At 50.1% G+C, this 15,391-nt stretch overlaps 1 protein-coding gene across 11 annotated transcripts; it reads right to left on the bottom strand.

Annotated features, from left to right (window-relative positions):
* Nucleotides 1-1,660: 1,660 nt before the first annotated feature.
* On the bottom strand, nt 1,661-15,201 carry LOC139922646 (mitochondrial inner membrane m-AAA protease component AFG3L2). Of its 11 annotated transcripts, none has more exons than XR_013507111.1 (18): nt 15,001-15,201; nt 13,859-13,994; nt 13,635-13,703; nt 12,787-12,950; nt 11,852-12,004; nt 11,268-11,342; nt 10,624-10,748; nt 9,779-10,052; nt 8,980-9,117; nt 8,740-8,893; nt 8,278-8,385; nt 8,068-8,193; nt 7,337-7,447; nt 6,712-6,827; nt 4,143-4,343; nt 3,847-4,041; nt 2,634-3,595; nt 1,661-2,550 (listed from the first exon to the last, which is right to left on the bottom strand). XR_013507111.1 is itself a non-coding variant. In XM_078287623.1 (18 exons), exons 1-17 carry the CDS (start codon nt 15,088-15,090, stop codon nt 3,356-3,358), a joined length of 2,475 nt encoding a protein of 824 aa, XP_078143749.1. In that variant the 5' UTR covers nt 15,091-15,201; the 3' UTR covers nt 1,661-3,197; nt 3,333-3,355. The 11 variants fall into 11 exon arrangements, 6 of the variants coding, with proteins under 6 accessions (XP_078143749.1, XP_078143750.1, XP_078143747.1 ...); XR_013507112.1 differs by having other exon boundaries at nt 1,661-2,606; nt 2,775-3,595; XR_013507110.1 differs by having other exon boundaries at nt 1,661-2,774; nt 2,833-3,595.
* Nucleotides 15,202-15,391: the final 190 nt, after the last annotated feature.

Below are 15,391 nucleotides of genomic sequence, written 5' to 3'. Positions count from 1 at the left end.
CCAAAGGGATTCAAGTGTGAACATCATCTCCAGCCTGTTAGCTGAAACTCCCCTGGTTCTGTCCTGGACCAAATCTCTCTAGAAATACTGTTCAGCATTTAGTTAGCGCAGTTTGAAGTGAAAAAGAATGTGAACTCACCAAGTCCAAACTCACAGCGCCACCTGGCGGAGCTTCTTTACACTTTCATATGCAGAGCAGGAATGACTGTTGTAAGTTTCACTGTCATCACTAAAGTCTCGATTGTGTATTATCAGTTCTACAACACTGAATCAACATCTAAAATCTTCCCACGTGAGAAATCTAATGGGATCTGTGGTCTAATGTGGTCTGATGTGGTCAAGCAGGTCTAATGTGGTCTAACATGGTCTAATGTGGTCTGATGTGGTCTAATCAGGTCTAATGTGGTCTGATGTGGTCTAATCAGGTCTAATGTGGTCTGATGTGGTCTATTAATACAACAGTGTATGCATGTTGGTCATAGGTGACGGTCAGCATCATGATAATGAATATGAAGGATAGGTCATCAAGTGTTTCTGCTTTAACTTTATTTTCTTCAGTGTCAGATTAGATCAGAAGAACTCAGATGCAAATCACAGGACTGAGATGGTCAAGTTAAGACCTGGAGAGAGAGAGAGAGAGAGAGAGAGAGAGAGAGAGAGAGAGAGAGAGAGAGAGAGACAGCATTTTGAAAATATCAGAATAAATCCTGAATGTCAAACGCTGCAGCCAGCTGAACCAGTATCAGAAATATCAGAAGTATCAGAAATATCAGAAGTATCAGAAATATCAGCATCTGCAGCAGCGTATTAAATACGAAGAAGAAAGAGCTTGGCAGCAGAGGGGCGGAGCTTCCATCAGGCTGAAGTCTGACTGCAGCTGACCTCAGGTCAGTCAGGAACCTCACAGGAAGGACAGAACACAGCTTCCTCTGTGACATCATAGACCACCAACCCCACTGTAACAAACAAATACTACAGAATGATGCAGATCAGACTGACTCCAGACCAGCCTGCACTTCTTCTCTGAATAATCCCAAAGGAAAATACAAGTAGCAACTGAAACCAAGAACACACTTCTCTATCATTATTTTTTATTATTATTACTCTTTGGAATAAAACAGATCTAGATTTTCAGTAAGAAACATTTCTGCTACTTGGAATCACCACTATGTCATTTTATAAAGTGTAATAAATATTTTTATTTTAGTGCTATAGATAATTATTTTTATTGTCATTAAATGAAACACTGATGCTTATTACATTTAATAGGCTATTTGTTATCACTTTATTAAAACATTCTCACCATGAAACAAAACACACATTTACACATATTACAGATCATATTACAGATCATATTACAGATGTTTACAATGACAGCAGATCAGATCTGATCTGAGAGAGAAGACACTGAGGAGCCTCAGACACTCAGCAGCAGATTATCAGGAGGTGCCAAGATAATATAGCATGCTATCAATAACTGATCAATAACTAGTCAGTAACTGATCAGGATAGACTCCTGGTCATGTACTGTTGTTGGAGAATGAAATGAGCCGAGTCTCTTTCCTCTCCAGATCATCGTCCAAACATTCATATTAATATTAATTCCAAAATCAATATTAATATTGGAATAGGAAACCTGGAGCTTGTTTGCTTGTGGCCAACAGTTCAGTTCATGTTCAGTTCCCTCAATCCAAAATGTAAATTCAAACTACAAATCCCATAATGATGATGATGACAGAGCGTTCTCTCTCAATGCGTTTATGGAGTAGAAGAAGAAGAATCTGAACATCAACATCCTCTTCCTGAACTGCCTGCAGTGTCGCCATTTAAACCTTCATCTGATCTGAAGTGAATGTGCTGGTGGAGTGTCTGCTGTGAACGATGAGTGCAATATGAGTTAACTGAATGATAAAAATATGACTATGTGTTTCTCCTTAAGAGTCTTCCTGTCTCAGCGCTGTGCGGCTGAAGAGCGTCAGAAAGGTTTCAGTTTCAGATGAGAAGCTGCAGCTCAGCGTTCACACAGCGCATCCATCACAAACGTCTTCCTGCCGTCCTTCTGATCAATGATTTCATGTCCAGCGGGAATATGGATCAATAACACTGAATTAGTGTCACTGACTGATTTCCCTTCATTAGTCTTCTCAAAATCAGAAGTTTGCTTCTATTAATCCATGCACCTTTACACAAAAGGTTACAGCGGACTGCATGAAAACTTTTCTTAAATAATGATAATAGTCCAATGAATTGAATTTGGTTTTGGGTTGATGTGTTGCTTGTCTCAAAGTCTGCCAGGTAATATTATTTTACTTACTGAACCTTTCAAACATGATTGGAACTGTTCATATTTCTAAATATCAATAACATACATTTGAGCTCTTTCTGTCATCAGTCCTGGTGAGAAAACGTTCTGCCAGAGTCAAAGTCTTTAGAACAGAGACGGAGCCACAGTCTGCAGCAGCTGATCAGACAGAGAGGAGAACCAGTTCTAGAACTCTGTGTTGGAGCCGACACCCAGGAACTGGGTGTCGGAGAGAGAAGGTTCTAGACCTGGGTGTCGGAGAGACGGTTCTAGACCTGGGTGTCGGACAGATAAGGTTCTAGAACTGGGTGTCGGAGAGACGGTTCTAGACCTGGGTGTCGGACAGATAAGGTTCTAGAACTGGGTGTCGGACAGATAAGGTTCTAGACCTGGGTGTCGGAGAGATGGTTCTAGACCTGGGTGTCGGACAGATAAGGTTCTAGACCTGGGTGTCGGAGAGACGGTTCTAGACCTGGGTGTCGGAGAGAGACGGTTCTAGAACTGGGTGTCGGACAGATAAGGTTCTAGACCTGGGTGTCAGAGAGAAGGTTCTAGAACTGGGTGTCGGAGAGAGAAGGTTCTAGACCTGGGTGTCGGACAGATAAGGTTCTAGACCTGGGTGTTGGACAGAGAAGGTTCTAGAACTGGGTGTCTGACAGAGAAGGTTCTAGAACTGGGTGTCGGAGAGAAGGTTCTAGACCTGGGTGTCGGAGAGAAGGTTCTAGACCTGGGTGTCGGGGAGAGACGGTTCTAGAACTGGGTGTCGGAGAGAAGGTTCTAGACCTGGGTGTCGGACAGATAAGGTTCTAGAACTGGGTGTCGGAGAGAAGGTTCTAGACCTGGGTGTCGGACAGATAAGGTTCTAGAACTGGGTGTCGGAGAGAAGGTTCTAGACCTGGGTGTCGGAGAGAAGGTTCTAGACCTGGGTGTCGGAGAGAAGGTTCTAGACCTGGGTGTCGGAGAGAAGGTTCTAGACCTGGGTGTCGGAGAGAAGGTTCTAGACCTGGGTGTCGGAGAGAAGGTTCTAGACCTGGGTGTCGGACAGAGAAGGTTCTAGAAGGGCATGCCTCCAGAGATCTGGCGGGCCACCTGCTCCTCCTGGCTCTCCTCCTTGTCCTTCCTCTCCTGGTTCCAGTCCTTCAGGCCTTCGGGGAGCGAGGTGTCCTCCTCCTCGCCTCCGGTTCCCTCCACAAACTCCTCGTAGGTCGACTTCTCTGCGAACGGACGGGAACCCAGCAGCTCCACCATGTCGCTCTTGTCCAGCACCTCCTTCTCCAGGAGGCGCAGCGCCACCTGGAGGACGACACAGGAAACAGATTAGTTTTAAAGGCACAGGTGTGAAGGAGCGGGCGAGCGAGCCGGCGGGCGAGAGGGCGAGCGAGCGAGCCGGCGAAAAACAAGTGAAATCAACAGTCGTCCCTGAAGAATCACAGGATCAGATGTCTATTCACATTTTTATTCATTGCTTACATTTGATCTCGTAAAGCAGTTTGTAGCACTGTTTTGATGGGTGTTGTAGAAGTAAAGGTTATTATTATTATTACCTTCTCCACCTCGGGCTTCTTGTTGGTCAGCAGGTCGAGGGTTCGCTGGTAGGCCTCGCCGATGAGGGTTCGGACCTCAGTGTCGATGAGGCGAGCCGTGGCCTCGCTGTACGGTTTCTCCAGAACCATCTCCCCCTGCCTGGGCAGGTCGAAGGACACCTGGCCCACCTTGGCGTTCATCCCAAACTGAACGATCTGCAGGAGAAACAGAGCGGTTATATCTGCACCGGACCGGACCGGAACGTTCGCTCGCCTTGAGCCGGACTCCCGCCGACCCCTGACCCCTGACCCCTGACCTGTGCGTAGGCGCTCTGGGTGACCTTGCGGAGGTCGTCCTGGGCTCCGGTGGTTATCCGACCGAAGAAGATCTCCTCCGCCACGCGGCCTCCCAGCGTCATGCACATCCTGTCCAGCAGCTGCTCCTTGGTGTACAGGTACTGCTCTTTAGGCAGGTACTGGGCGTAACCCAGCCCCTTTCCTCTGGGAATGATGGACACCTGCACAGGTAACAACACAACACACATGACGCCCCAAAGCATGATGGGATATCTATCTATCCTGTATGCCTAGCTCCTGTGTAAAATTGGTCCCCATCTCTGTCTGTCTGTCTGTCAGAGGGGCGGCGCCATGTTTCACCAAGCTCCTCCCCCATCACTCTCAATCTGAGCGTCTTCCAGACAAATCTACAGCAAACATCTTATTCAGTAAGTTCAGACTGTTTGTCTGTCAGACATTTTGACCCAGCATGTCTTGGAGAAAGAAAGCGATGGCTTAGTTACATAATTGCTTAGTCCACAATTTGCTCCAAACTCTCCTGTGTCAGTAACGTTACTTGTAGACAGTATCTCGTCTTCTGCTGCCCTACAGACTTCAACATTATGACCTTGTGGTATTTAAGTTCCGTTAGTGGAACTAGGTAACTGAACCGAGTCACCGTGCTTCAGTGCAGAGGACTGAACACGCTGTGGGTCTGTACAGGATCTGTGCTGGTTTTAGTCTCCATCTGTGCTGCTAAGAGCTCATTGCTGTGGTGTTTCTGCACTGCACAGATCACCTGTCAACCTGTCAATCAAACAGTGTGGGCGGAGCTTGGATTTTCTGTTGATGCAGTTTGAGTTTCTCTTCTCTCTGTCTGTTCAGCTATGGTGGCTATCGCTGCTCATGCTAACTACCCAGGTCTTCTTCTTCTGTTGATTCCAAACAAAGCGCAAACTTAAAAACACATCACTTCCTGTGCGGCAGGAAAGAGCGACCAGACACCGGCTGTTCAGAACAGACAGAGGAGAAGATTCATGAAGTGGAGATAGGTTGGATCACTGTTGAGTAATGCTGAATGCAGATGACATGACTTTGAGATCGCTGTACCGCACACATTACACAACATTATTTATTGTTGTCTTGTTGACGCAGCGGTGATCTCACTACACAATCCAGCGCAGACGAGAAGATCTTCCACCTAGAGGGATCCCTGACGATAAAGAGCGAGACGTGGCCCTGAAACACTACTGACGTGTCTGTAAATGTGCTTGTCATTCCATTCTCTGTGAGAAAATGTCAAAGTCGGAGCCAGACGGAGAGCCGGACCCTTAACTGACTCGGGGCGACCGGCGGCGAACAGCTGGCTGCGCCCCGTGTGTCAGACCATAACGCACCATCGTTTTATTACCTTGTGACATCCAGTCCAACTGCTTAACACCTTGAATTTGTCGCATTTAAATGAGGCCGCTGGTTGTGTTTGCCTTTATGTTGGCTGACAAACGGAAGATGAGGACAAAATGCAGAATTGGAGGAGGGAGCGGTTGGAGACGTGGGCAGCGAGGACCGTCTGTTGTGCGTCTGTTCTGCAGCGACAGTTGTTCCTGTCGCGCTTTCATTGGCTGTTGCTCGTCGCCGTCCTCAGGACTTGTCATACGCTGCTCAAGCTACGAGACCAGTTCAGATTTTGTGCCGTGAATTCCAAACATGTTTGAAAATGTCGGGGCGTCTGGGACGGCTCCAGGACCGGGTCAGAACCAAGCGGCCAAAACCACGGGTGAATTTTGAAGCCAATAAGGAAGTGTCTGGAAGCTGCAGTTCCTCTAACGTCCACTAGAGTCCGGCTCCAAAAAGACTCCAAACCGCCCGACTGCATTCAAGTCAATGGGACCACAGCCCAACTTCTCACTCAAAATATAAAGTCAATACATTTTTTCGACAAGAGGTTTTGGACTCAGCAGCTAATTTCACTTCTTCTAATGCGTGTCCGTATGGCGATTTTCAAAATAATTGCGTCATTAACAGATATAACGGTTATAAAACGGAGTAGTTTTCCGAGTGATTGACAGGTCGCCTGTCCAGTGATCGTCAGGTCGCCGATCACGGACCAATAGCAGGCGGCGCTGTGGGAAACCCCCGGCTTCGCTCTGGCTGCTCCGGCTCCAAAAAATGTCAACATGGCGGCACTTGTGAACCCAAACTTTTGGCTTGAAAACGGCCCTTCAGAAACCTGTGGTGAAGAACACTCACTACGTCCATCTTTTTTTACAGTCTATAGTCAGAACGCGTCTCTGAGCTTAACGAGCGTCGGTGACGGGCGGAGCACCGATTTGGCTCGGACCTGGAGTTTTTGTTCCCGATCTCAAAAACTTGTCTGGAACGGGAAAATCAGGGTTAAACTTGTGTAGGCTGCAGCTGACATGGGAGAGAGAGAGAGAGGGAGAGAGAGGGAGAGAGAGAGAGAGAGAGAGAGAGAGAGAGAGAGAGAGAGAGAGAGAGAGAGAGAGAGAGAGAGAGAGAGAGAGAGAGAGAGAGCGAGAGCGGAGCAGGACAGACAGAGGAAATGTCACAGATAATTCCTTTAAACCGCAGACAATTTGTTAAATGAACCTTCAGCAGAGGGTCGGCGTGCTCCAGGAACCACCCGGCGACGGCGTGGCCAGCCTCGTGGTACGCCACCGTCTTCTTCTCCTCCGGCTGGAGGACCTGGGTCTTCTTCTCCAGACCTGGACCAGGATGACAGACACACAGCTCCAGCAGCTCAAACTGACTTTTGTGGCCATTTTTTTTTAACAGAGTGTGAGAACATCAATATTGTGTGTTTACATGTGCAGTATTGATTTCCAATGAGGCTGAGTTTTAAAATTTAAAATGATGTCAGCCAAATCCGACTACTTGATTAAATGTTCTATTTAAAAGACACAAACCCAGAATTTATCTGACCTCCTAGATGTTGTGTATATTCTCATCTATTCTTCAAGAGTTTCACTTGTAGATGGAAAAAAGCTTTCTGAACTTTCATAACCCATCAGAACTCAAAATATGTGTTTTATTTCACGGTTTACAGATATAAATGCAATAAAAAAATTCCAGCCTCTTAATCCATGTCAGACCGTCACACACTGCCAGTCACTGGATTAAGATTTCAGTCTATTAAATAACTATAGGGCCATACTGCATTTATATATTTCATCTTTAATGTCTGTGGGGACAGTTGTGTTCAGTGTTTTCTCACCTCCGATGACTCTCTCTATGGCCTGCTCAAAGTGTTTCTGGTTGATGGCGTCTGACAGGTGGCGAGCGGCGATCAGCGCCGCCTCGTTACAAACGTTAGCAATGTCAGCACCTGCCAGACAGACACAAAGAGATCCACAACACCGTGAGGACAGCAGAGCGGACGGGACGCCCTGCTGAGGACGGGACGCCCTGCTGAGGACGGGACGCCCTGCTGAGGACGGATCAACGGAGGAGAAACGGACCGAGGGACGAGGAGCAGGAGGCTCGTGGCAGCCGATGGGGATCCACGGTAAAACGAGGACCTAATAAAAATCCTACAGACATGTCAGCCACACCAATGATGCAGTCACCTTTGAACCAATCAGGAACCAGTTCTACGAATGTGAAAACTGTCAGTTTCAGTCCGTTGTGAACGCGCTGTGTACGGGCGTTAGCATTGTCTGCTGCTCGTTTCTGTTTGGCCCCTATTGGTTGATCGTACAGATGATGCAGTCATCCTTTGGGCCAATCAGAATGAAAATGAAAAAGCCCTTTTCAAGAAAATCAACATGGTGGAAAATCCAATTTGCTGCACACTGATGACCTGGAAGGCTAGCTGGACATTTCATTTCAACTTGCAGTGTGGGAGACGCAACATTTTTAAATCTGATCTCATCTCTCTACTGTCAACTGTGTAATAAAGGCAAAATGGCAAAAGATAATCTGAGAAGTGTGATGTTGTCTGTTTACCAGAGAAGCCGGGCGTCAGGGCGGCCATCTTCCTGGCCAGAGCGTCTTTGTCCATTTCGGCGTCCAGCTTCAGAGGCCTGAGGTGGACTTTGAAGATGGACGCCCGGCCCTTGATGTCAGGAGGACCTGAGGCAGCAAGCAGACACCTTAACTGTTACAGAGTCAGTTAACACACATCTGCTACAGAGAAAACACTCCGGAGCTTCTTACCGATGTAAATCTGTCTGTCGAAGCGTCCGGGCCTCATCAGCGCCGGGTCCAGGATGTCCGGTCTGTTGGTTCCGGCTAGAACCACCACGTTGGTCGCCGTGTTGAAGCCTGAGGAGACACAGGAGGTTAGAGACCCAGATCCACCTGCAAACCTCGTCCGGTATCTCCACGCCCTGCTTGATCCAGTCTGTCGGAGTTCTCATTCAGTCAGCCGAGGACCGGACTTCCCTCCTGGCCTTTAAACAGTGACATCATTTGGTTTATTTTCATGCAAGGTGAATGTGTAATTAAGACTGAAAACTCTCTCTGTGTCTGACAGAGAGAAGAAGTGCAGAAACAGCTAGAACTGAACAGGTACAGCTGCTGATCCGCCTGATGTTCTGCTGTGAATCTAAGAGAACGTGTGGAGAACTTCCATACTGTCCCCCCCCCCCCCCCGCCCCCCCCCCGCCCCCCCCCCACCGTCCATCTCCACCAGCAGCTGGTTCAGGGTGTTCTCCTGTTCGCTCTGTCCTCCGAAGTTTCCTCGCCCTCGTTTCCGTCCCACGGCGTCGATCTCGTCGATGAAGAGGATGCAGGGCGCGTTCTTCCTCGCCATGACGAACAGATCTCTGACCTGCGGAGGAAACGGCACGACTTCAGTGTCACGTTGTTTTCTGTGACGGCCTAAGTGATGATGTCACTCCCCGTGCGCCGCCTCACCCTGGCGGGGCCGACGCCCACGAACATCTCCAGGAACTCGGAGCCGTTGACGGTGATGAAGGGAACGTTGGCCTCGCCGGCCGTGGCTTTGGCCAGCAGAGTCTTTCCTGTTCCTGGAGGGCCGGTGAGGATGGCGCCCTGCGGGGGGGGGGGGGGGGGGGGGGGGGGGGTTATATTATACACACATTAATACACATCAACACACAGCACACACACACTGTTCCTGGAGGGTCTGAGTCTGATCCTCCATAACTCCCAATTTCTCCTCCCTCACCTCCTGACTCCTCCCTCACCTCCTGGCTCCTCCCTCACCTCCTGACTCCTCCCTCACCTCCTGGCTCCTCCCTCTCTCACCTCCTGACTCCTCCCTCACCTCCTGGCTCCTCCCTCCCTCACCTCCTGGCTCCTCCCTCACCTCCTGGCTCCTCTCCCCCCCTCCTGACTCCTCCCTCACCTCCTGGCTCCTCCCTCACCTCCTGGCTCCTCCCTCACCTCCTGGCTCCTCCCTCTCTCACCTCCTGACTCCTCCCTCACCTCCTGGCTCCTCCCTCCCTCACCTCCTGGCTCCTCCCTCACCTCCTGGCTCCTCTCCCCCCCTCCTGACTCCTCCCTCACCTCCTGGCTCCTCCCTCCCTCACCTCCTGACTCCTCCCTCACCCTCCTGACTCCTCCCTCACCTCCTGGCTCCTCCCTCACCTCCTGGCTCCTCCCTCACCTCCTGACTCCTCCCTCACCTCCTGGCTCCTCCCTCACCTCCTGACTCCTCCCTCCCCTCCTGACTCCCCCCTCCCCTCCTCACCTTGGGGATCTTGGCCCCCAGGTCCTGGTACTGCTTGGGGTTCTTGAGGAAGTTGACGAACTCCATGATCTCCAGCTTGGCCTCCTCGCAGCCCGCCACGTCTTTGAACTTCACGTCGATCTCGTCTCTCAGGACCTTCGCCGTCGTCTCGCTGACGCTGAACAGCCCCCCCATCCCCCGGCCGGGACGTCCCGTCCCCGCCGGGCCCCGCCGCAGCATGAACAGCAGGAAGCCGATGATGAGCACCGTGGGGAGCATGCTCAGTAGGAAGGTGCTGCAGAGGACAGATGAACATCACAGCTACGGAGTTTAGAGGTTTACACTGAGGGCCGCTGTGTCACATGACTGATCTCATACAGAACATGATGATCTTTTCCTCTCCGATGTGTTTTTGGTATTTCACAAAGGGCTGCCAACAGGTTTCAAGTCAGAAATGATTTCTACAACAGCACTGATATCCCAGAGAACATGTTTCTTTTACAAGCTAAATAAGATGAAAAAATGCTGAAAGTTTCTTCATTAGATTTTGGAGATCGCCCCTAATCAGGTTGCTGGCGTCCCGACTGCAGCCAAGGCACCTACAGGCATAAGCTGAAAGCATCACATGACTTTTTTTATTCATGGCAAAAACAACTCCAAATTGCACAGTTCAGGTAGTTTCTCAGATGTTTGCGATCTGCAAAGCTCACAGCAAACACTAAGGAGAGTCAGCTGCTCTTCAACTGAAATAAAACGCTCCCGATAAACACAAATGTGTGCTGATGTTCTCCCACACTTCACACCCTAGCTGCACATTACACACACGTATTATATTATTACGTATACACAGCGAGCGGCCGGCTCACCCGTCGCTCTCGGTGGAATAAACCACCGGCAGCCGGTTCTCTCCCTCGATGCCGAGCTCATACTGAGCCGTCTCCAGGTTCCTCTCAAACGTGTCCACACTGCCGATGTTGAACCACACATACTGCTGCAGACAGACAGGCAGGCCGAGAGAGAGACAGGCAGAGAGAGAGACAGGCAGAGAGACAGACAGGCAGAGAGAGAGACAGGCAGAGAGAGAGACAGGCAGAGAGACAGACAGGCAGAGAGAGAGACAGAGAGAGAGACAGGCAGAGAGACAGACAGAGAGACAGGCAGAGAGAGAGACAGACAGACAGAGAGAGAGACAGGCAGAGACAGACAGAGAGAGAGACAGGCAGAGAGACAGACAGAGAGACAGGCAGAGAGACAGACAGAGAGACAGGCAGAGAGACAGACAGACAGACAGAGAGACAGGCAGAGAGAGAGACAGACAGAGAGACAGGCAGAGAGAGAGACAGGCAGAGAGACAGGCAGAGAGAGAGAGACAGACAGACAGACAGAGAGACAGGCAGAGAGACAGACAGGTTAGCAGGATACTCCACTTCATGGATGTTCAGTAACAACAGATCTGAGGAATCAGGAAACAGGATGTTGTTCTTCTTCTCCTCTCTAAACCCAGACTCACCCCGTCCACCGGTGTTTTCCCAGGAGAGAAAACCACTTTGACGAAGCGCTTGTTGACGACCTCCAGCCTGTCGACCTGAGAAACAGACGGTCAGTTCCTTCTGATACGACTCCATGTTCAGGATCAATACAACCAGACAGAACTCTGTTTATTTCTGAGACACAAATCTGTCTAGCGATTCCATTGGCTGCTAGAATGTAAACAATTTAAAAATGTCATTACAAAATGACAATAATATAATGGGGGAGGGAGAGCTTTTGAAATTGTGATGGGGAGGGGTCAAGTGAGAGGTCAGGCCAGGGGGCGGGGTGAGGGGTGGGGTCAGGTCAGGTGAGGGGGCGGGTCAGGTGAGAGGCGGGGTCAGGGGGCGGGGTCAGGTCAGGGGGCGGGGTCAGGTCAGGGGGCGGGGTCAGGTCAGGGGGCCGGGTCAGGTCAGGGGGCCGGGTCAGGTCAGGGGGCGGGGTGGGGTCAGGTCAGGGGGCGGGGTCAGGTCAGGGGGCGGGGTCAGGTCAGGTCAGGGGGCGGGGTCAGGTCAGGGGGCGGGGTCAGGTCAGGGGGCAGGGTCAGGTCAGGTGGATCCTCACCACTCCTTTGGACAGGTAGTTGTTGACGAAGTCCTTCCAGGTGACTTCTCTGCCTCCGTCCCTGAAGAAGAAGTAGTAGGTGACGGTCGTCCAGAACGCCGCCGCGCTCAGGAAGTACATCCGAAACTCCTTATCGTCCCACGGAACATCGCCCTGCGGACAACAGACACACACTGACAATACACACTGACACTGACCACACACACTGACCCAATCCCAAACCAGCCCCTCCCCCCCCCCCCCCCTCCCCCTCCGTCTGTGCGTTCAGGTGGAGGTTCTCCATATTAAGACCCGTCCCAAACCAGCAGGAGTCTAAGTGGACTGTAAAACCCTCTGACAGCTAACAGGAGGAAACACCAGACAAATGTTAAGTTCTGTCTCTCTACTCTGTCAAGTATTTCTGACCACACACAGCTTTGTTTTCCTCACACTGACTTCACAGCCTCAAACTAAATCATGGAATGTGTGGAGAAGTTAGCATAAATGCCTTTAAGCCTTTAAGCAAACATAAAAAAGTCCAGTTTACTTCATGTCATTCTCATGGTTTTGCATGTTCTGTGTTTACAGGACAGTCAGCCTGTTATCGTTGCCGCTTGGAAAATTTGAAACGGCAAAACAGCCGCGCGAGCACGGCGTCTACCGGTTGCCATGGTGACGACTGCTTCCAATTCTTCCGGTAGAGTGGCGAGGGCGTCCCACAGTTTGTCAGTTTATTTCTACCCTCCCCCTTCATCAGAAGGCCACAGCTCCACAGCTCAGAGTGTAACTTCATTTGGAGAGGCACTTGGTGGTGAAGTGGTGGGTAGGAGCTGGTTTGGGATTGGGCCACTGACAACACACACTGACAACACACACTGACAACACACACTGACAACACACTGACAACACACACTGACAACACACACTGACAACACACACTGACAACACACACTGACCTTCTGCAGACGGCTGTACCAGTGTGACTCCTCCTTGCGGCCTCCTCGTTTCCCTCCTCCTCCTCCTGCTCCTCCTCCTCCTGCTCCTGCTCCTCCTCCTCCTGCTCCTCCTCCTCCTCCTGCTCCTCCTCCTCCTCCTCTCTGAGTGTTGGCTGGTTTGGCCTCTGAGGGCAGATCAGACTCGTCAGTATCGGGGTTCGACTGATCATCCTTGACTGAAGTTGCCACAATTCAATATCTTTAAATTTGACCGTTTTCAGGCCAAAAACCTCCCAGTTTTCAGTGTTTCCCCAGAAGTTTCTTCTTGTCAGGGTGAAAAGCCTCTGAGACATTTCCATCGTCACGGGACACTAAAACTCTCCACTGACACTCAGAATGAGACTAACAATAGATCCAGCTGCATGGCAGATGGATCGGTTCCACTGCATCGATCAATAACTGACATGTTTTGCTCCTCAGCTGCTGTCAGACAGTAAAGAGTCCAGCAGCCTCAGACTGTCTGCTGTCGTTCTGATCCAGCTTCATGAGAAGAAGGTTGTTGTTTTTTTAAATCCAAAATGGTGGCAATTTAAAAAAAATGTTTAATTGATTACCATATCCCATTTGTAATAAAAGGACAATATGAGCCCAATATAATCAGCCTAACCCCAGTGTCAATGTCCTGAACAGAGGCCAGATCGATGTCAGTAGACATCAGTAGAAGTCAGTAGACGTCAGTAGAAGTCAGTAGAAGTCAGTAGACATCAGTAGAAGTCAGTAGACGTCAGTAGAAGTCAGTAGACATCAGTAGAAGTCAGTAGAAGTCAGTAGACGTCAGCAGAAGTCAGTAGATGTCAGTAGATTTCTACCTTTATCTGCTGCGTTGGCTTCGCTGCTCTTTGGAGTTTTCTTACTGTCAGGAAAATATTTCTCAAACCCTGAAGAGGAGAAGACATGTTACTGTACTGAACACACACACACACACACACACACACATATCTGGTAACACACACCCACACACCTGGTAATACACACACACACCTGGTGTGACACACACACACATCTGGTAACACACATACACACACACACAGACCTTTGGGCGGTCTGGAGCAGAGCCTCCTGTAGGCTCCCAGCAGATCAGCCAGCAGGCTCCTCCCCCTCTCCTCCGCCGCCGCCGCGCCGCCAGCCGGACTCACCGCCTTCACACAGCAGACATCCAACATGGCCGACTTCACACAACAGACAACAACATGTGAACTGCACTACTATAATGTCTGCTGTGTCTCTGCTGTCAACCTGCTGCTTCAGTCTCTACTGCTGGCAGTCGAGTCAAAATAAATACTAAAGGGCAAATGCACAGAATAATTGAAACACGAATAAAAACAGGATAGAGCTCATTAACCTGCTTCAGATCTGGTTCACATCTGTCAGAAACCCTGCTGACAGTAGCTTTATGTGTCTGGATGTTTGGTGACGTCATACGACTTATTCTCTGCCAGAGGTTATCAGCAGCCGCGACACCTCCAGTCAAACACCCGGCAGTTTAATGCTGCTTTGCTTATCGGCAGACGGGCACGCCTTGTAGAAACATGACAACACCTCTTCTCAATCATAAGGACATATTGGTAAATTCGGCATACACCAACCTGCAATTACTTCAATAAATTCTCAGCTTTTATAATCGGTTCTCACTGCTCACTACCGCCCTCCATGGTGTGTTTTGGTGCATCATGGGACCGACAGAAGACCCGATTCTACGGGATGAAATGACACTGAAACAGTGCTGTTTGGTGATGTGGATGCGTGTGGCATTGGAGACTAGATCCTAACAATCCTAACGAGTCTCAATTCATGTTCTTCCGCGTCTGTAATTTCGCCGATAATCAAGTTAGCATTAACCTGACAGATTTTTTAACGGAGTTTGGCGTGCCGTCTCACATACAGAGATAACAGCAGGTATCGGACCAGCCAGGTCAGCTCAGCCTGCTGCTGTTATCCAGCCAAAACAACACCAATGTCACTCCCCGGCCTGCTGCAGCTGCAGCCGGCCGGACAGCGGGTTAGCCGGGTCGGACTGACCGACAGTCCACGGTGACATGCGGCGACCCGCCGACCAGAGCCCGCGGTGCTGGTGTTATGGTTTGTTCTCTTAACAGTCCAGCTAACAGACCGTCGCCTGCCTGCTTCCTCCGTCAGTTGTTAGCTTGTTAGCTTGTTAGCCTGTTAGCCACCTACCAGTCTGGAGCACCGCGCTGCGCTGGAGGGCAGCCGGAGGTTGAAGAGGCTCCTGCAGCCGCCTGACAGGCGCAGGAGGCGGTGAGCCATCCTGCCGCCGACCCGCTGAGTTTAATCTGACTGACGGTTCACTTACAACAAGGACAAATATCCCTGTCACTCACTACACATCCCCGTTCCGTAACCACACTCATCCGCCATCTTTACTGTTATCGAAAGGAGACGTACGCGATGACGTAAACAGCAACGTCGTTTCCTTCTTTTTCGGCTCCTCGGTGGGTTTGATCTAGAGGAGAGAGACAGCTGGCGCCTCCTGCTGGAGGTCAAATAATAATTTATCATGGATGTTTTACTGAGCGGACCGATGAGTTCAGACTCTGCAGCAGCCTGA

Source organism: Centroberyx gerrardi, chromosome 13 (genome assembly GCF_048128805.1).
Source record: "Centroberyx gerrardi isolate f3 chromosome 13, fCenGer3.hap1.cur.20231027, whole genome shotgun sequence".
Classification (NCBI taxonomy): Eukaryota; Metazoa; Chordata; class Actinopteri; order Beryciformes; family Berycidae; genus Centroberyx; species Centroberyx gerrardi.
Note: the sequence above shows the minus strand (reverse complement) of the source record. Positions and strands in the feature narration are given on the sequence as shown.

Excerpts from the sequence above, each read along its gene's own strand:
- LOC139922646 (XM_078287621.1), bottom strand. The coding sequence starts at position 15,090 with ATGGCTCACCGCCTCCTGCGCCTGTCAGGCGGCTGCAGGAGCCTCTTC. Across the intron at positions 8,194-8,277 it reads CGACAGACAGATTTACATCG|GTCCTCCTGACATCAAGGGC; the intron begins GTAAGAAGCTCC and ends TTGCTGCCTCAG. Across the intron at positions 4,344-6,711 it reads ACGCCGACCCTCTGCTGAAG|GTGTCCATCATTCCCAGAGG; the intron begins GTTCATTTAACA and ends TTACCTGTGCAG.